The 22,004-nt window shown below is 33.6% G+C and overlaps 1 protein-coding gene and 1 long non-coding RNA gene across 3 annotated transcripts; one reads left to right on the top strand and one right to left on the bottom strand.

Annotated features, from left to right (window-relative positions):
• Positions 1-470: 470 nt before the first annotated feature.
• LOC125497348 (uncharacterized) lies at positions 471-1,389 on the bottom strand. 2 transcript variants are annotated; one of them, XR_008969693.1, is made up of 2 exons: positions 1,012-1,389; positions 471-912 (listed from the first exon to the last, which is right to left on the bottom strand). It is a non-coding gene; the product is annotated as an uncharacterized LOC125497348 (long non-coding RNA). The 2 variants fall into 2 exon arrangements; XR_007273978.2 differs by having other exon boundaries at positions 471-901.
• A 9,037-nt stretch (positions 1,390-10,426) lies between these two features.
• On the top strand, positions 10,427-15,665 carry LOC125497572 (uncharacterized). Its single transcript, XM_048644880.2, has 6 exons — positions 10,427-10,787; positions 13,482-13,575; positions 13,667-13,741; positions 13,872-13,979; positions 15,084-15,179; positions 15,294-15,665. Exons 1-6 carry the CDS (start codon positions 10,693-10,695, stop codon positions 15,558-15,560), a joined length of 735 nt encoding a protein of 244 aa, XP_048500837.2. The 5' UTR covers positions 10,427-10,692; the 3' UTR covers positions 15,561-15,665.
• The last annotated feature ends 6,339 nt before the right edge of the window (positions 15,666-22,004 follow it).

The raw sequence follows: 22,004 nt of genomic DNA, 5'->3' as shown, positions 1-22,004 counted from the left end.
AATAAATGTACCCACCCTACCACTTCCTATAGCTCCTTGATCTTTGTTCCAATCTCTAATGTTACCCTAATATTCACATTGTATTGGCATATAGGAACTAATAATATTTCAATAAGTTTTTAAGGGTAATTTCAAATAAAAAGCATTGTATAAACAAAGAAATAAAATAACATAAGATTAATAATATTTATTACATGTAGTCAAATAAATTATAAGACTTCTGGGTTCTGAAACCCATCTCCCTTACTCTTTTGTTCTCGATAAAACATTTCACCTCAAATCAACAACTTTGATTAGTTAGCACAACAACCCAATGAACAAGAAGCATTAAAATTATATACGTGTATGTGAGCACCTAATAATCCGCGCATAGTTAGAAATGAACCACCAGACAAGCAACATTTAAGATATTTCTTCCCTATAATCTCTAAATCAGCAACTCACTAACCAAATGTTACTTGGACATGTAATTACTAAATCCACACACAAGTAATACTTTTTAGGAGAAAGTAACACAGTAGGATTCGTGGCAAATAATATGCTTAAATCACATTTGTCAACTACTATACAAGCAGAAAAATTTAGCATAGATTAGAAAACAATAACTAAATGGAAAATAAAAAAGTTGTAGTTAATCGGTGGAGAGAAAGACCTATAGAGGATAACATCTTTATCATGTCAAAAATCCACTCACGGTCTCACGGATGACAATACATCTTCCTCGGACATTGTGAAACCTAGATAAGGCGCGAAGGCGTAAGGAGGCGCATGTCTCGCAGAAGTGGAGGCGCACCCATACGAGTACAAAGAATTGATCGTAAAAACCGTACGTCTGCCTACGAAGAACCAATGCCTTCAAACAACCTTCTAACTTAGACATTCGTTCTTCGTACTCCAATAACTGCAAAATCCCTACCCATTAACGTACCAAATTAGTCCCGAAATCATAAGAAAAGGAAAAACAACAAAATTGGGAGAAATTGAAATTGAAAAGGAAAACATAAAAATCACCTCAATGTAACTAAATAGCAAATTCAAAGAGATCTTCATTATTGGCTCTTCAGAAGGCGATAATTCAAAAGACGGCAATCAATTACCACTCATATGAATTGAAGATTTTCAATTACGGAAATTGATATCCAGAAATCGAAAGATGGTGAAGTTCGAATTCCGAAACTTCGCATTCCATCATAATGTTTGAGGAAGAAGTGGAATTTGGATTATCGCCCAATTCCCTGAAAGAAAGAGGGGAATTTTTCATTAGGGTTTGGAATTTCGCTCTGCAATTTCTGCAATGAGGATTGAGGGGTGCTTTTATCAAATGAGGCGGTGTAAGTTTCTGACAGTGTTACGCGGTTATGAGGAGCATTAAATGTTAAATAACGGTCATCTTGATTTCTTGAGGAAGGTTAATTAACTTATTACAAGCGACGCGGTTAATTAATCATGTAACTTCTCACACGCGATTAACTAAAATAATATTTCCTTTTTTTTTTGGAAAATGATATTCATAGCCCTTAGGGCTACGTATAATAAGCTTAAAATAGAAATAAAAATTTGAATCAAGCATTTATTACCTCAAATGATGTGAAATTTTATCATGAATTCATAAATTGTTTCCATTTTAAGACATGTATTTAATGCTTATATGTAGCCCTTAGGATTACATATAACATTACCCTTTTTTTTTACATGTTACACTCTGACATTTACACTATTTATAAATTTTACTTTGACCATTTATGATTTATATGTAAATATAAATATAGTTATGTAGGATCTTGTTAGATTCGTCTTAATATATATATTTTTTAATATGTACTTGAACGTAGGAAAAACTAGGTCATTACTAGTCTTCTAAAATCAAACAAAACCTAACTAGACCATTAAACTAAGTAAAGTGACAAACAAGGGTCATTCTTTCCACAAGGACTAAGGGTATAAACTATTGTAATGGTCAAGTATTGGTTAAATTAACTAAGGGTATAAACTATTGAAATCAAATTAGGAAAAACACTAGGAATGAGAATACACCACAATCATAGTTCAGATCCAACAACCGAGTAGAGATATAGGGATTGGCATGTGTTGAGGAATAGAAATCAAATCCAAATTAATATGATGTATATATCAGCTAATCAATCAATCATGAAGGTCAACCACATAAAAGAAAACCACTAAATGAACAACAAAAAAGATCAAAAGGTGATGGAGCTCACATCAACTGAGCCACCAATCAACATCAATGATTAAAATTGCATAAATTCTAAATTAAACCAACTAATAAATTCTACTCATGAAAATATGATGGAAATAATGATTGGGCTCCCAATTCTAGTTAATGAACTACTCACTAACCATTATACTACCAAATATCCTAAATATGGAAAAACTAGCAATATATCACCAATTCAAAAATAGCAAAAATCAAAAATTAAGACTTCAAAGTAAAAAAAAAAAAAAAAATCTAGTGAACAAACAAGAAAAAACTAGGAGAAGATGAAAACTTTAATCTAGATTAACTATTAAACATGAAAATTAAACAATGCAAACAACTAAAATAAAGCAATAAAAGAAGAGAGAGAAAGAGTAAGACGTGCTCACTGATAAATTGTTGAATCTTCGAATACAAGTTGTCACACTTGAATTTCCAAATCTTCAATTTTTCTTTGAATTTACTCACTTTTCCACTAAACTAAGCTATGGAGGCTAATCCTCCCTAAAACCCTAAAAATATTCTAAACCTAGGAGTGGTGAATAAAATAATCCCCTTTTTTTCTTAAGGAGGTATTTATACGCCCCAATTACAATGTTCTAAAGCAAAAAAACACGCAGCAACAACAGCCCAAGAGGGTGGCACAGGGCTCGGGCAGGCTGACCATGGCACCCCGGGTGGGCTGGGTCAAGGCTCGGACGGTGCAGGGTCGTCGAGGCAAAAGCTCCACTCTTCAGCAACTCGAGCGGGATGAGGAGCCTGGGCGGGCTGGTCACAGCTCGGGCAGGCCAACAAACGCGCTTGACTTCAAAGAGTCATATCCCTTTCATTTTTCATCGGAATTGGGATTGTGACCACTGGTTGAAAAGCTATCGAGATAAACTTTCATCTCCAACTTGAATCACTATATTATTTGTGATGAAAGTTCTGACCGTTTTACTATGACCTTGTGCACAAATACTTTTAAAAGCTCGATCTTATCTTGGCAAAATTGCTCCATTCTATACTTGGTGTGTGGTATGAAGACCTTTAAGGTTAATCCTATAACATCATACACAAATAAATATTACCAAACCCTATATAAATAGCCAAAATAACTAATCTTCATAAATAAGATACAAATAACTCAATTATTATAAATTACGCAAAATAAGCTAGAATATGATAAATGAAGAGGAAAAATTACTCTAAACATGAGGAGAATTAGGTATTTGGGAGATAATATCATTCATTAGTACTTTTCATAATTTTTACAAATACAAAATTAGAGATATATGTTTTCAAAGTTTTACGTTGTCATATGTGAAAAGTGATGAAAGTGTAACATGTAAAACGCGAACGGATGAAAATGGGGCATGGAAAGGAAAGATTGGCACAAAGTGGAAAGCAGTCATAGCTTGGACAAGAGGTAAATTATACCCAACATAAGAATATGCGGGGAAAATATTTGCAAACATCCCACTTTAGAGAGAAGCACAAGGGCATATTAGACTTCCTAGGAAAATGCTAAGCACTAACCATCAAGACAAACTCGAAAGAAATTGTGGGAGCACTTATCAAAGTCTCAAGTTGCAACAAGGATATAACACCAATTATTATATCTATCAAGGAACTAACAAAATCTTTCGTTTTACTTTTCTTGTATTAAAGTTAGGTTCTGTTCTTTTGGACTTATTTTCATTTAATTTCAGCTCAATTCAGTTAATTTTGGTTCAGTTAAATTAATTTCAGTCAGTTTATTTTATTTCATTTCAGTTAATTTCAGTTCAGTTCGTTTCAGTTTAATCTTATCTAATGTTTTAATTATTATTTTTGTTTTCTATATCACTATTTATATTGTTATTATTATTAATATTATAACTATAATAACAATAATAATAATTTTTTTATATATATTTCTATTGTCATTATTATTATTATTATTATTATTATTATTATTATTATTATTATTATTATTATTGATAATTTATTATTAATAAGTATTGGTAATAAGTATTGATAATATTATGTTAATACTTATTGATTATTATTTTAGAAAATGAAATATACAATTCAGTTCAGTTTCTCTTATTTCATTTAATTTCAGTTCAGTTAATTTCATTTTAGTTAAATTAATTTCAGTTTAGTTCAATTAATTTTAGTTTAGTTCAATTAATTTCAGTTATTTCATCTTCAATTTAGCCAAAATAAGTTCAAAAGAACAAGACCTTAGTAGAGAAAATGTCATGGATTCCCACATACTCGCGACTACAGCGAGAAAGGAAGGATATTGACTTTCTCCTTTGTTTAGCCATTGTAAAAAAAAAAAAAACCGATCATGTAACAAATGCTTCAGGTTTCGGTTCCAAGAAGTGATACTTGAAATAATCGGATCCAAAATCGTGTCTTTTAAAAGAGTTTCGAGTTCAAAACTGGATACCTAATTATTCTCCTAATCTCTAGTTCTAATGGGTTCCGGTTTCAAATTCTTATTGGTACCAATTAGAACGTCTTTATCATACTACATAGGTTCATTCATAATTACAATATTTCACTTTTGCACTACTTGTAGTGTTAACGTTGATTATATTTTTTTTTAATTTAATAACAGTTTATTTTTTAATACTTTTACTTTTGCACCAATTACACAATTGACTTTGACTGTACTCTCTTTACTAAATATATAAAATTATCTATTATCTTATAAAATGTTATTGGATTTGTGTCAATGAGTACTTTTATGATATCGATTTTTTATGACTTTTGCTAACGTATAATTACAAATATATTTGGTGAAACTTGGATGTTAACAAGTTTGAAAGTAAAACTGTTGCACTTATTTAGAATCCAATGATGTAATCAATTACATTTATGTAATATATTGTTAAATTTGTTTTCAATGTGTTTTTGCATTATTAAACTTTACTACTTATATTATTAATTAATTATTAAACTATTGACTATTAAAATTATATATTGAAAAAAATAAAAATAAAAATAATGGAACTACAAAAGAACATATGAAGTAGAATTTTACGTACATGGTATCATCTAGATGTGGCAAAATGGGTCATGCGGATCAGATACGAGTTGGATCGTATTCTAATCAACTTTGCATTCGAATTACGTTTGGTACACATTTGTTCCATTCAGGTTTGGTCCGTCTATGGTCCATGAAATTTCGAGTCGGGTACATGTTCAATTGCTCGGGTCAACTCGGGTCGGTTTAAAGTCAATTCGAATTTCTTTCCTTAACAAATAAACAAAATACATACTAACTTATACTCCCTCCGTCCCTTAATAGAGTGCCCATTTCTTTTTTGGACACTATTCAAAGGTAAAGAAAGCCCTCAAAAAATATTTCTAATATATAAGAAAAAACATAGTCATGTGGGGTCTTGTTTGATTCGTCTCATTACGTACATTAAGAAAATCAAACTTTTATAATTTTTACTAATATGAAACTAAAGATATTAACGATACAAAACGTGCATTGGCAAACGTGCATTGGAGAAATGGGCACTCTATTAAGGGACGGAGGGAGTATAAAGTAAGTCAATTACGTGAAGTAACTTTAATAGTTCCAGTTTCTTAAAAAAAACCAGTTTAAGTTCTTTTACCTAAGTGACAGGCTAAAGTCGTATCACCTAATCATCAAAAGTCATCCTAAAGTCCTCTAACAAATAGTAGTCATGGAAGTAGGATCGAATCCATAGGGAAAAACAGTGTTCTTTTCCTAATTGTCAATCAAATCTAGATTATAGGGAACGAGTGTTGTTGGTTATTAAGCTAAACTGAACAATAACTAAATCAAGAATATCAATAATAAAAAGTCTAGGGTATGGGTTCACCAATGAACAATAATTCCAGGATGAAACACAACAATCAATCATTAATAATGCAGCTTAACAGGTTGCGTTGTTCTCTCGAATCGAAATCAACCATAGAATGATATTGACAGCCTCTCGCAATTTATTAATACCAAAATTACCTATTGAAACTAGCCTTAATATCAAGTTTATACCTCTCGGCGCATAACCTAATATTGCAATACTATAGCAATCAAATTTGTCCAAATCAGATTGAATAGAGTTAATACATTCAATAGGAATCAACAAACATCATTAAATATCAATACTTTATAAACATCCCTTCATAATTGATCATGGATCCCCTAAACTCTAGAAATAGACTACTCAATCATATTTGAAATAACTACTCATGATGAAATAAGTAAACATGATGAATAAATAATCAAGAACTAAACAAAAATAATAAAGGAAGAGAAAAATACCAATTATAGAAACAATCTTGTGAAATCCACACTTCTATTGAAAGTTCAATGAATAAAAATGAGAAAAAACAATACTAGGGTTCTTAGGTAAATAAAATAGTGCTTAGAAACTAAAAGTCGAAACTCTAATAATAAAACGTAGTCTATTCATTCTGAAAAGATAAGTAATTATGTACCCATCAAAAACTGGCGCAACACGCGCTCAAAAAGTGTTTTAAAAAGTCCTACCCGACCTACCCGTGCGGATTTCGCCGGATCGGGCGGTCATCAGGTGCTCAGTTTCTTCGTCGTGCCCAACCGGGCGCATTCCAGCTTCTTCAGTCTCACTTGTTCTCACCTCGCCCGACCAACCCGGGCGAATTTCGCATGGTCGGGCCTACGAGTAGAAGTCTCTGGCTCTTTCAAGTCTCTGAATTTGGCTAAGTCAAGTCACCCGGCCAACTCGGGGAGATTTCACCCGGTCGGGCGGTCATAAGCTTTTTATGCCCAAAATTCGATCCTCAAAATATCATATTTTCTGCGTTAATTATCGGAATCAAGCAAATGACCACTCCTTGGAAATCTCTTCAACCATAGAATCCAACTCATGCAAAGTGATCGTGCTCCCAAAAATACATCGTCTCTTGTAGTGGTATAAAAGAATAGGAAATGTACCAAAATATGGTAATTCCTACAATAATCAATCTGATAATACAAACACACTACAAGGAGCACATTAGTACTAAAAAGGACTCCGAAGACGCAATTAAGACAAATAATTCATGAAGGACGGGGTAAAAACTCTATATAAAATAGACATATCACTAAGTCAAAAATTAAAATGCTCACCACAATAATAATAGAATCTTGCTATCAGTAGTCCTTTTCACCCATATATAAGCTTTGCAACCAGTTTTGTAATATGTACTTGTTCTCTTTTCTTTCTTTCTCTTTTTTAAATTTTCTCCTTATGTTGGGAGTGTTTTTTCTCAATGGCTTCTTGCATCTAAATTCCTTTGTTCTTATTTCTTTTTACTCCCCTTGTGTATATTATGTTGTGGATTTCCTTACTCCAAAGCCCATAACATTTCATGTTTTTTTTATCTTTCATGAATTTCAGCCCGAAGTTCCTGTAAAGCCCACTAAACTTGCTTTGTGTTCGTTCTTCTTGTTCTTCCATTTCATTTTGCTTAAGAAGTTAAATTCTATCTTGCTCTTCAACTTCCATTGAATGTTGTGAATCATAATCCCAACTTTTTGCATAATCAATAATTGTTTATTGATTAGCTTAGTCATGGGTTAGTAACTAACTTAAGTATAAGTTAAAGTATAGGTTAATGATTGACTTAAACATAGGTTACTAATTAATGTTTTCGACTTTTAGATTTATAACATAAACAATAATATGAAATTTTCCAAACAATAATAGTAACATAAAATTTTTATAAATAATATGAAGGTACATGTAAATGAAAATACAATAAGGTAGTTTGGGAATGAGCATTTCATTTGAAATGATTCATTTGGAATTTGTATTCTCGAATCATGAAATCTAAAATCAAATTCATTGTTTGGTAAACTTAAGAATTTCAAATTTAGGATTTCAAATCAATCTCCATTGTTTGGCTTACCATAGAATTTACAGAGATGAGATCGAATAGTTATAAGCTAAAGATACGTTAATGGAGGAAAAGAAAGCTAAGAGATTCGTTAATGGAGGAGAGAAAGCTAGGTTTTATAATTGAGGAGAGAGAAAGTTAGGAATATGTTAACACTTGAAGAGGAAAGTAGAAAATAGTTAGGGTTTAGAATTTGCAAATGACACCCTTGCACATGGAATTTCAGAATTCTTAAAATTGGGCTATTATTATAAAGGTTGAAATTTGGTTGGAATTGGGCCAATTCCAATTCCAAATTCATGGATTTCTCAAACATATCATTTGGCCCAATTCTACATTTAAAAATGAAATGCTCATTCCCAAACATAGCATAAATGAGATCACGAACTTGAATTTCATAAGAAAAAACTAGATCTACTTTTCGTTTAAGTTATTCCCACTTAGCAACAGTGTCCAAGCTTTGTTAGTAGGGTCTTTGAAGATGTTATGAATATGGGCTATTTCATTGATTGTGCCTAATGTATATTTCCCTTTATTTTCCTTTAATTTAAGTAATTTGCTTATAGCTTTTGTAGTCTTTGAGTTAAAGACATCACATGCTTAGTGATCCATATCTTTAGGGGTTACAATCATTGAGTTGCTCATCTAAATATCTACATGTTAGTGATCCATATCTTTAGGGGTTACCGTGTATTATTAGTCATGCGTCACTGATTAATATAAGTTCGTGTTACTGATTATTATACGCAGATATTACTGATTCATATTTTGGAGTTACTGGTTAATATAAGTAGGCGTTACTCAATGATATTTTGGAATTTACTGATTTATATAAGTAGGCATTAGTAGTTCATATTTTCGAGGTTACCAGTTAATATAAGTAGGTGTTACTCATTGATATTTTTGGGGTTACTAATTTATATAAGTAGGCATTAGTGATTCATATTTTCGAGATTACTAATTAATATATAAGTAGGTGTTATCAATCATATTTTTGGGGTTACTAATTAATATATAAATAGGTGTTAGTCATTCATATTTTTGAAGTTACTAATTTATATAACTAGGCTTTACAGATTCATATGTTGTGGTTAGTGGTTAATATAAGTAGATGTTACTCATTGATATTTTGAAAATTAATTACTAATTTATATAACTAGAAATTACTGATTCATATTTTGGAGATTTTATAAGTAGTTGTTACTTATTCATATTTTGAGTGTTACTAATTAATATAAGTAGGTGTTAATCATATTTTGTGTGTTACTGATTAATATAAGTAGGTGTTACTCATTTATGTTTTGGAGTTACTATTTATACAACTACTCATTACTGATTTATGGGTGTTATATAAGTAGTTGTTACTCATTTATATTTTATGGATTACTCAGTAATATAAGTATTACTCATTTATTCTTTGGAAATTAATGTTTAATATTTTTTGAAGTTACTGGTTAATATAAGTAGGTGTTATTGATTATTATAAATAAGTATTACTGATTGTGAAAAGAAAGTGTAACTCATTTATTTTTTGCGGATTAGTAGTTAATATTTTTTGGAATTACTAGTTAATATAAGTACTTACTAGTTTTATAAGCACGCGATGCAAGCATAGTTTATTGTGTATAATCTCAAACTTAAATAGAATAATCTCGCTAATAAGAATTCCTGAACTACAAATTTGGCGCTTCTCTAAAACAAACCATTGATAACATTACGCTTATGTATAAATATCATTTTCACTACCCAAAAATCAAAGCTTGATTGACAAAATAACAATAAGGTAACAATAATGAATAACTTCATCAAGAAATTTCTGGGTTCAAAGTGCAAACACTTCGTATACAATTAGTGTTACATATATAATATTCTTTACTACCCAAAAACATCAAAGTGTTTTTTGCCGTGTTTTGTTGTTTGCGATAAATTATGAAATAGAAAGGAATAAGTTTATGGAGCATTTAACTACATATTGCATATTGATAGTTAATCATGGAATTTTTCCTACCAAATAACGGGTGTGTATTTTAAAAAATATATAATTTTGATATTTGAGAAGTTACTGATTTGATAATCTACGTTTCTCCTTTGATTTTTTTTTATTTCCCCCTTATTTCCTTTCCCTTATTCTATTAAATGTAATTTGCTTAATTTGTTGGGGGTAAAATAAGAATTTATATATTTTGGTGTCCTACCTCTCTTCACATATAAAATAGAGATTAAATTGACATTGATATATTATACACTAAAAAAATTGTCAAGATATTATACACAAAATAAAATAAAATGAGAAGCACATATTTTTTTCATTGTGCCACCACCACCCTGTCCACCACCAGCACTGTTCTTTAAACGCCTGAATTTTCTCTCTCCTCCAACGGTGAAATCTAAACCCCATTTTACTACGATAACTTGTGAAGCATCAATTAATCCTCCACCACCCGAGTTCGATTACTGTTCCTCTCAAATTTCTTCTGTTTCTCGTTCAGCTATTTCAGAAGCTCACCCTGAACTTCTTGACTTGGCTGATATGGGCTGTTTGGTCTTGGTCCAGAAACATCAATTTGGGCTTGTTCCTCCTTGGCGGGCCGAGTTTGTTGAGCCCGATGAGATTTGGTTGGTTGGTACTACTCACATTGATTGGGCCTCCTCTGCCCATGTTCAGAGCCGATAATGTTGTCGTTGAGCTGTGCCGTAGTAGGCAAGTTTTTTCTGCCTTTTAATCAAACTTCGCTAATCTTATTTTTGCTTTTTTTTTGGGTTACAATTCTAAGTTTTATGTGGTGAAACATCATATACATCTAAGGTATAATATAATATACAATATACCCATTTTAATTTCCTCACTGAAATCCAACATTGAGAGCGAAAAACTGACGAGTTAGGATGAGACTGAGAGAGCGAAAGTGAAAATGTGCAACGAGAAATTTTAAGGTGGGTTATTAAATTTAAAGTAAAGAATATGAGAACTGAACTGAATTGAACTGAAAATAAGTCGGGATACAAGCTCTAAGCACATAATTTGATTGAAAAGAACTATGAAGTTGAAGTTCAGAGTTTCAATAGTTTCTGAAACTATGAAGTTGAAGTTCAGAGTTTCAATAAGTAAGATTGAGAGATTTGTAGTGCATTTGAAGGTGAGACATACCCTTTGATTGAAATTTGTCATATGTTTATATCAGTATGAAAAAACTGTTACATTTGAAAGGGGCCTAATTTGCTGCGATTAAAGGCTTGCTAAAAATCAGAGTACTTTAATTTCTGCCGGCAGATTTTGCATTAATTTGCTGAGGTTTTGGCCTAAAACCCACAACTATCTAATGTGTGCTTTGTGTTTTTTGTTAGTACAGCATGCAATATTTTGGCGCGGTTGCTTATAATTCATGCAAATTGGACACTATTTTGCTGCAATTTTAGCCTAGAAAGTAGAAACATAGCAAATTAATGCATTTCTTTTCGCAAGTACAGCACTACAGCAGTAGCTACTGCAGTTTCTACTCCACTTACGCCTGCTTATGGCAGTAGCATTTCTTCCGATTTTTCTACCTCTGTTATTTTTTCCTACCTCCATCACCCCATACTTCAAGCCTGCACAACTTATTCCAAGATCCATTGCTACTTTTCCTCCATGTCACCTTTTCAACACACCAATTCGTGCTATGAAGTCGAAATTTCGGCAGTATTTGTCAATGTATAGGAAAAAACTCAAATGTGGGAAACATAGCCTGTATAAAGCACAATATACAACAATCAAAACACCAATCCAACCACCTTTAATCATCCAAATTCATCCACATATACAATTGCAACACCATTCTTATTACAACAACCAATCCATCATTAAACTCAATCAAAACAACCAACCATAGCCATTCTAGCTGGTTTCTAATTTATTCACATGTACTTATTTTGCTCTACATCGATCTCATTCATAGTGACAGACTCATCACTAATTGAGGTCTTTCTATCCTATTTCGAGTAAGAATGAACTCATTATGGTCATTTTGGCCTATATTGGGTAAATATGAAATCATATAGGGGTTTTAGGCGTATTTCGCGTAAATGTGAACTAACTTGGGTCATTCTAGCCTTTTTGGACAACATCATTATTTTTGTGTATCTCACTGATCTGCTTTTCACTGAACCATCATCAGACCCGGCGACTGTGTTGCTCGAAAATCGGAATTTTTGCTTAGGGGGCAAAGCACATTTCCTAGAGCAATGCCATTGAGATATTATACAACTCCTCTTGATGAAATCAATATTGAGCACATCTTATATCTGTAAAAAGGTCAAACTAGGATAGCTACTTGATAAGAATTGAGGATGAAATGGTTACAATTTCAGAAAATTGAAGATGAGGACAACTAATATTATTTTTAATTGATTGAAGAAGAAAATACAATTGTAGGCTCTAATACAATGGAGACTTCAACCATTGTTGCGAAGACAGATCTTGATGATAGAGGGAGAAAGCAAGAAGAATTTGAGAGAAATATTGGAGCAATAGGTTATTCAGATTATTCTCAAGAATTTCTATTCTAGCCATACACTTAAACTAGTTTCTTCAACTTATAAACACTAGTAGTTTATATATTGTATAATCTTATGCTGAAGCAAACATATGACGATAAATGAAGTAAATTGCTATCAGCCTATCATTGTAGTACATTACTCATATATATTAGTGTATGTATAAAAGTCTTTCTTTTTTGTGGATGCTCTTCTTTTTGCTGCTAATATGAAATGTTACAGTTCCTTTCTAGTTACATTATATATAATATATAGAGAGAATGGTGAAAAATATTCAATGTAATCTGACATAGATTATCCAAAGTTATTCATCTTCTTTAACCAACATGTGTTTTTTCTTGTAAGTTTCTATTACGAATCATTCTCACCAAGGAATTTGGGTATTAGTGAACCTATAATGAAGAGAATCACATGTTTTTCTGGTGGAAGTGCATCAGTTTGGACATCTATATGGGATATTTTACATCAGATAACCGTAATCTATTTAGGATAGTGATCTGGTTATGCTAGACACAATAACGCATGTCAAATTCCTATGAGGAATGTTGTAGAAATAAATGTAGGTATCTGGCTTCCTTTTTCTACCACAATTTATGACTTATTTATGTGCTCATTCATCTTCAATCCATGGCTTAAGCTCAATTGTCACAGATCTTCTCCAGAGCTGGGATAATGTACACCTCCAGCAGCAGTCAGCCAGAAAAACCACTTAGGTCAAATATGTTTTCCTTAGGTGGTGCTGAATTTTTCGGTGCTGTTGGCCGTAGCATAAACTTGGATAATCCTAGTTAATTCATTATCTTGTCATTCATCAAAATGGAAGAGTGCTGTCGCTAAACATGTTGCTTTCTTCTTATGATAGGGGGACAAACTGTACTGCATTAGCATTAAGGCTATTGTTGGCAGTCTTCTCATCCAAAATCTCTTCGGACGTTGATCGACCCTTTGGAGATGAGGTAGTTAACTTGCTAATTGCTATGGTTAGCCTTTGAAATGTATCAGGAAATTAGTTATCAAATTTCCTGAGTTATGATTCTTTGATTGTAGTTTCGCGTTGCTCGGACAGTGTCTGAAGAAATTGGTGCTCAAATAGTGTTGGGTGATCGGCCCATTGAAATCACTGTAAGTCTTATGTGATTTTATAACTTGCAAGTGCTCGGTTTTGGCTGACAATTTCAATTCCTGAGATAACTTCAGGCTGATCATAGGACTCAGATATATCTGAAGTGAGTGTATCTTTCTCTTCTTTTAGCTTGAGAGGGCATGGAACTCACTGAAATGGGGTGAAAAGCTGAGCTTAGTGGGTTCAGTTGTCCGTGGAATCACATCTTCATCAGATACATCCAGAGACAATGTGAAGGTCATCCTTGCCACTTCATGGTTTTGATGTCCATTTCTTAAATTGTTTAATAGTCGGTAATAATTGGTGGTAAAAGTAATGTATTCGCAAAGAAGTTTTTATGCCAATGCCAATTTCCATGGCATCCTTGTAGGAACTAAAACCGCTAACAATATAAATTTAACTTATCTGGAAAACCGTGGCGTGAAGAATTCACTGCCCTAAAGTTGAATTTGCCCCGCTACAACACACGGCCTCTTAGCAATCAACCTCCATGGGTACACGGTCTCTGAGTTTCCAGTGTAGATGGAAAAACAGATTGAGAACGATCTTGAATATTGCCCAGAAAGATATTGTCGAGAAGGTGTTTATGATTTTCTGTGTGTTAATGAGAACAGTAACCTCTGTATTTATAAAAGGATAATAGGGTTAAAACGTGGTTACCAGCCGACTTAGTGGGAGGAGATAATGGCCCGTAATTAGGAAATAACGGCTCATTAAGGGAGGAAATTCGGGAAAAAACGGTAACCTAATTACTGGCTAAAAACAATAGATTTTTAACCCAAAACTTTAGTTAAGTTAAGTTTATTCCCCGCCCTGGCCCGGACCGGGCGGGCGCGCGCGTGTGGTGACTCCACTCACCACATGCCCACTAAAAGTCCTTTTGTCACACAACTCAATGGGTATAGAAAGTGTAATGTATATAAACCCCTTACACTACCTATTATTCTATCAATGTAGGACTCTTCACATTCTCTTTTGAAGCAACTCTTGAGTTTCCTTTAAAAGCATTTATTATAAAATCCAACAATCCTTAAATAGTGTTTTGTTTCACAAATATGATACTAGTCACCCAATACCACCTCTAAAGTGACACGGTGATAGTATAAGTCGATAGAAATATTGCGAAGGGGGAAAATTGAGAATACATAATTTCTATCAAATAATGACAATAGACATTAGGATAAGATTTTCTTCATGAATCTACCTATGACTTCATTGTGATTATCACATACAGTATATTATTGTCTACCAAATAGGCCATTTTGATTTCGACACATACACTAATGAATGGTTATATGCCTTATATTTCTTGCTCAAGTTTTCAGCTGTAACTGATTACAGGAATTGGATACTGATGATAGTTCTTACCGGCTTTATGAGAAACTCAGCTCAGCATACCCTTCCCTTTTACTGCCACTTATACATGAACGAGACACGGTAGTGTTCTCATTTCTCTTAAGTTCAATCATCAAACTCAAAAACTCTAGCAGAATGCATCTTAATTTTTTTTTTTTTTTTTCCAATTTTAACTTTTAAGGCTTACATTTGCAGTACCTAGCGTGGTCTCTGAAATGGAGCGAAGCTGTAAATAACTGTAAGAGGGTGGTAGGAGTAATCGGAAAAGGGCACTTGAATGGAGTGATTTATGCACTTGTCTCAGACCAGGGTAATCTACGCTTTCGCGACATAGCTGGGAAAAAAGCTGGTGCTGTTGTTCCTAATGCTTGGATCAATAAATTCCTTAGAGATTTGGCAAGAGATACATTGATTGGGATTCTTTTATGGGCATTATATGAGCAACTGAAATCTGGCTTTTGAGAGCCAAGAACCAAACAAAAAACTCCTATTGTAACTTGTGAGAAAAGATTGTATATCATATTACATGTATCTTCAATATAAACGGGTTTAGCTTTTATCATCCCCCATAATTGAATGTCGAATTGCCTAACTAATTTGTTCTGAAGGGAGTAAACAGAAGGAATCAAATTTTATAGTATTTTCAAACAGTTGAATGTCGAACTTTATATTTTAAGATTACTTCTTTTTTCCAGTCAAAAGAAACATAAATAACATGTTTTTTCATCTCTTATAATAATACAAAAAAAAAAAAACGATTTTTTCACCCAATCTCAACCTTAATCACCCAACCACACCACCTCCCCCCTCCCCACCAAGGTTGGTTAAAAAACCGTTGATATATCTACAATGACAACTCTTGAATACTTTGGTGTCAACTTGAATTTCATAAAATATCCTTTATATTTTTACTCTTCCAAGATAACTAATGAGGGCAAAAAAGCTCTAATGTAACAAAAGAATAATGTACAATATCAACATGATGTCACGAACGCATCACGTGCAAAAATTACTAGTTTTATTTTAAAATTACTCCCTCCGTCCCTTATTAGATTTCCCATTTCTCCAATACACGATTGCCAATACGCATGTTGCATCGTTAAAGATTATAGGGTTATGCTACATAAGACATATATACACTACCTAAAATGGAAATAAGTTGTGAATTTATGGAAAAATTATATATCAATTAATGCATATTTTTTCCATTTTTAACTTTTAGGATTTCATATAGCTTTTTCCAAAATTATAAGGGGGTGTTTGGTTCAAAAAAATAAGGTATGAGGTATAGGTTTAGAATGACTAAAATCTATACCTAATGTTTGTTTGCAAAATTTTAAATTTCTAAACTCATAACTCAAACCCCATAAGGTATGGGATTTAGAAACCTAACAGGGAAGGTGGATATGACTTCTACCAAGTACCAAACCTTCATGTACAAAAATAAAAAGGAAAAAAATCATTCTAAAACATATCCAAACACATGGAATCAAGTATCAAGTTCCAATCCTATACCACCCCGTTTTCATTCCTTATTCCAAACTTATACCACTTTATGAACCAAAAGCCCCCTAAAAGTTTCATTCTCTTGATGTACACAATAAGTAGAATCAAACAAAACCCTACATGACTATGTTTTCTCGTGTATATTGGAATATTTTTTGAGGATTTTCTTTATCCATGAACAATATCCAAATTAGAAATGAGAAATTTAAATATATTTGATTAATGGTTAAGATTTTAATATATAAATCAATTTTTTGGCCCGCAATACGCTCCAATTACTTATAACTTAATTTAATAGTTAAATAATATATAAATGTGCAGTTCTAGAATCAAATATTGTACAAAGATATAAGCAAAACCATAGACCACTGGTCCCATAACTTTCAAAAGAACAAAACGACTCACGTTGACCCTTTTATTATCTATACAGCATCAAATATAGTACTGTTGTAAACCGCCTCATCACAATTCACAAACGACATACTTAACACTATTATATCTCCTTCTCTATCCTCTCGCACAAAATTTCGTGCCCTAATAGTTTAGCCCCGTTTCTGAGATTTTGGAGGTTCAAGGGCAAACCTACATATTAGGGCCCTGATGAAGTCCAAGTTTTTTGAATGTTTTATTTTTCGGTCTAGACCGAAAAATAAATAATTTTTTTGTCTGAAATTTTGAAAGAGACATTAAGATAAGGATGTAAGTACTTGATCATTTAATATATCAATCAGAAAACCCAAAAAAATAAATTGAAAAGATGCAGCAACCATCCATTATAGAAGCACCAAATTAAAGGCGAAAAAGTTTAACCTGGACCGATATAAAGTGATAAAAGTAATTGAAATTTATATTAGATAATATCAAAATTCTATTAAAAATGGATTAAGGGGCTGTTTTTTTTTATTTAATTTGCTTTGCACTATTTTTAATAAAATATTATGAACTAATCTAAACATATCCAGAACAAAAACGATAGGGATAAAATTAAATTTATCATTTTATTACTTCGATTCATTATGCAGTTCTACAATATACAAATATCAAAATTTTATATTAAATGAAAATACAAGTGGGAGTATAAGATTAAAAACTAAAGAAAGATTGAAATTTATGTGCATTAACAACCTTTAAGGGTTTACAACATGACATAAAAATAAAAACATATTTTCATAGCCTAATCTGTCTACTTCTACGGCCCAATCTATTTTCGAGTTCAGTCTTTCATTAAAATTAATCAGCAACAATCTGATTTCATAAAACTTATTCAAGTTTTCAGAAAAATTAAATTGATTTAATGTATAATACTTAGACTATGAAAAAATTCAGTGTGTCATTGAAATTCTCAAATAATTATAATAATTCTTGATCGAAAAATGAAATAATAAAATTCAGAATTTGCAAAACCTAAAAAAATCGAATTAAGAACAAAAATGACAAAGAAAAGAGAGAAATTACCCAAAAATTTTGAGCGTTTAACATTGAATTGAAAACACAAGTGGGAGAATTGAATAAGAAACTTATTTCGCAATAAGCTTAATTGTCGGCAGCATTTGCAGTTTTGCAGTGATCTTTTCTTTTCCATTTATTTCTATTTTCCTTTTATTCTCTCTTACCTTTACTTATTTGGGTTATGTGTTTTGGGGCCCTGGGCACCTGCCCCTCTCGCCCATGCCCAAATACGGCCTTAGTTTAGATTTGCCTCTAATCTGTTAATTTCATCTCGATTACTCAATTTTAATCCTTCAATTGACGTTTTGGATTGATTGTTATATTTAGTTTCTCGCATGATTTGTGATTGGAAATTCGGTAAGTTGTTCATTTATCAGTTTTGAGTAATTTTTTATTTTCATGGGTAAAAATTTTGCGGATTTCTTCTTCGACTTGTTGATGATCAAGTTTCTTTTTTTTTTTTTGTTCTTGTCCTTTCTGTTTTGAAGCGCATAGATCTTCGTGACAAATTATTGGAAAATTTAACATATGTTTGTGATTCGGACATTCGGTTTATGATGTTCTGGTAATATAATCATGTCGTCGATTTTATTCAATTTTACGTGATTCTGCATTGCAGCTTAGGAAATCATAATTTCAATTAAGAATATAGCTGTTTTGTTTGCCGCGAGGAATCATTATAACACAATATGACTCTTGGATATTAATAAATCATTATTTGGATGATTGATTCGATAATAATAATTTGTTACTATCTGATACTCATATCGTGTTAGGGTTCATTATCTTTCTCTATCAAGGGCTCGTGTCATGTCAGGTTTTCATTAGTTAGACAAAGTTGTTGTGTTGGGTACATATTTTTCTGTTGCAGATTGATATTGATATGGTAAGTATTTTGTTTGTGATTTTTCTATTGCAGATTGATATTGATATGGTAAGTATTTTGTCAATGAGGCTTGAGTTATGCTACTTCTGCACAGTTTTAATATCCCGAAAATTTAAACTTGCTTAAGTTAAATAATAATAATTAGTGGCTAAATTTTTTTCTTTAATAATAAGTTATGTTAGATGATGTCATTAGTTAAAGTAAGAATAACAAATAAATAACAAATTAATTACTAAACAAATTGATGGCATAAAAAGGAAAAGAAAAAAAAGAAAAGAAAAAAAAAGAAAAAGAAAAAAAAGGAAGAAGTTGAAAAACAGAAAACGTGAGTTTTCTTCCCCTTTGCTCCATCTCAGTTTTCTTCAAAACCCACTCATGGATTTTTAAATCAAAATGGGTTCTTTCACACAATCAAACTCATCTTCAAATAAAATTTATTTCTTAAACCAAATCACCCAATAACCCATATCATTTCCATCAATTCAATTGGGTAAAATTTGAGCTCAACCATGGTTATAAATAGTCATGTTTACTTCCCTCAAACCACCACCATTCCTCACTCAGTCATCACTAATAAATACACTCAATCCTCCTGAGATTATCGCCGGAAAACACCACCCAAAACACCCCTCAAATCCCCTGTTTTTTTTCGCACAACACATCTCTTTTACCCCTCTGTTTTTCGCTCAGCCATCGGAGCACCACCATCGGTATCTGTCACCGGTGCAACCTCCTGTGCCTCCAACTACCTGCCGCAAACCCAGCTTCCCTTCTCCGTCGCTCGCATCCTATCTCTCCTCTCGCCCAGTTTTTCTCTCTCTCGTCTCCTCGTCACGACGTTGACCCGCGCGCACCGCAACAGCACCGCCAGACCACCGCCGTGACGCCACCTTACGTTCTGCCTCGACTCGCCGGAGCTCCGACCGTCCTCGCTGGAGTTCTCTCTGTCGTGCCTCAATATTGGAATCAGTGGGTATGATGAACATAACACACATCACTCTTAATTTCCTTTATAGTTTACATGATATAAGGCAACACACGGGGACACCAATGTAGAAATATGCCTTGAATCATTGTGCATCGAAGGTGTTCGAAGAAATGCGTCAAAAAGGGGTTTCGGGAAACCGCCCGATCGGGTCGGGGTGGCCGCCCGATCGGGCCCGAACGAGCGAGAAAGAAGTAAAAGCTGTCGCCCGATGCATCGGGCTGTCGCCCGATCGGGCGAGTCACCGAACAACGACTCGGGCGACTTCGCCCGACCGGGCGCGCAACGAACTGGGGAGGAAGTAAATTACCGCCCGATCGGGCGGGTTCGCCCGACCCGATCGGGCGGCTGCCCGGTTAACGCGTTTTCGCGTTTTCTGACGGTATATAAATACTCTGTTTATTTTAGGGTTTTTATCACGAAATCATTCTTTTCTCTCTGTAATCTGTTCTTCTCATATAATAAAATATTCTCCTCTCTCTGCCGTGGATGTAGCCAAATTGGTGAACCACGTAAATCTGTTGTCTGTTTTTATGTTTTTTGCATTCATAATTTGTTTCTCTCTCACGTCCGTTATAACAAATTGGTATCAAGAGCTTTGGTGATCGATCTGTGTGAGAAAGATGTCTGGGATGAATGTCAAAATTGATAAATTTACTGGGAGGAATAGTTTTAGTCTGTGGCAAATCAAGATGCGGGCTTTACTGAAGCAACAGGGGTTGTGGGCACCGTTGGCCAAGAAGGCAACGGATTCGTTACCGCTGAGATGGAAATTCTGGAGGAGAAAGACATTCAACAATTATGTTGTGTCTGTCTGACGACATAATTACTGAAGTTGCGGAGCAGGACACTGCTGCTGGTCTGTGGTTGCAGTTAGAGAGTTTGTACATGACGAAATCTCTAACCAACAAGTTGCTTTTGAAGCAACGTCTGTTCAGCCTGCGTATGCAGGAAGGTACGTCTTTAAGAGATCATTTAGATAAATTAAATACCATCTTACTAGATCTGCGAAATATTGATGTTAAAGTAGATGATGAGGATGCTGCTTTAATTCTGTTGGTATCTTTGCCTATGTCATATGAGAATTTTGTGGATTCATTTATTGTTGGTAAAGATAGTCTGTCGTTAGAAGAAGTAAGATCTGCTCTGCATACTAGAGAAGTCCGTCACCAGGCTTCTGGGTCTAGTACAGAAAATCAGGCATCTGGATTAGTAGTTACTGGAGGGAAGGGACAAAAGAAATCTGGTAAAAAGAAAACGAACTTTAAAAATTCGAATTCTAAGGGTCCTAAAACTACTGATATCTGTAATTACTGTAAGGAGAAGGGGCATTGGAAGAATGAGTGTCCTAAGAAAAAGAAACAGCAGGATAAAAGTGAAGGTTCTGCTGCTTTGGCAGAAACTGGAGGTGATTCTGAGGAAGATCTGGCCCTAGTAGTTAATAGCCAGTCACATTGTAGGGATGTGTGGGTTCTTGATTCTGGGGCATCGTATCATATTAGTCCATGCAGGGAGTGGTTTCAACTTACAAGCAGATAGATGGAGGCAATGTTTCTATGGCTAACAGTGCTGCCTGCAAAGTAGTTGGGATAGGCTCTATAAGGGTGAGGACTCATGATGGTACACTCTGTACCTTGAACGAAGTTAGGCATGTTCCATTAATGACAAAGAATCTGATATCTCTGAGTCTTCTAGATAGTAAGGGGTTCAGTTTTCAAGGTGAAGGTGGAGCTATGAGTGTCTACAAGGGTTCAAAGGTGGTTCTGAAAGGTATTAAAGTTGGTACCTTATATATTCTTCAGGGGTCTACTATGACAGATTCTGCTGCTGTTGCATCATCTGAGATTCACAAGGAGGAGTTGACCAAGTTGTGGCATATGAGACTTGGGCACATGGGTGAAAGAGGGATGCAAATTCTGTCAAAAAGGGATCTTCTATGTGGGCACAAGGTGCAGAGCCTAGAGTTTTGTGAACACTGTGTGTTTGGGAAGCTTCATCGCAGCAAGTTTCCAAAGGCGGTTCATACAACTAAAGGTACACTTGATTATATTCACTCTGATTGTTGGGGACCTTCCCGAGT

Source organism: Beta vulgaris, chromosome 5, assembly GCF_026745355.1.
Source record: "Beta vulgaris subsp. vulgaris cultivar EL10 chromosome 5, EL10.2, whole genome shotgun sequence".
NCBI classification, from domain to species: Eukaryota; Viridiplantae; Streptophyta; class Magnoliopsida; order Caryophyllales; family Amaranthaceae; genus Beta; species Beta vulgaris.
Note: the sequence above shows the minus strand (reverse complement) of the source record. Positions and strands in the feature narration are given on the sequence as shown.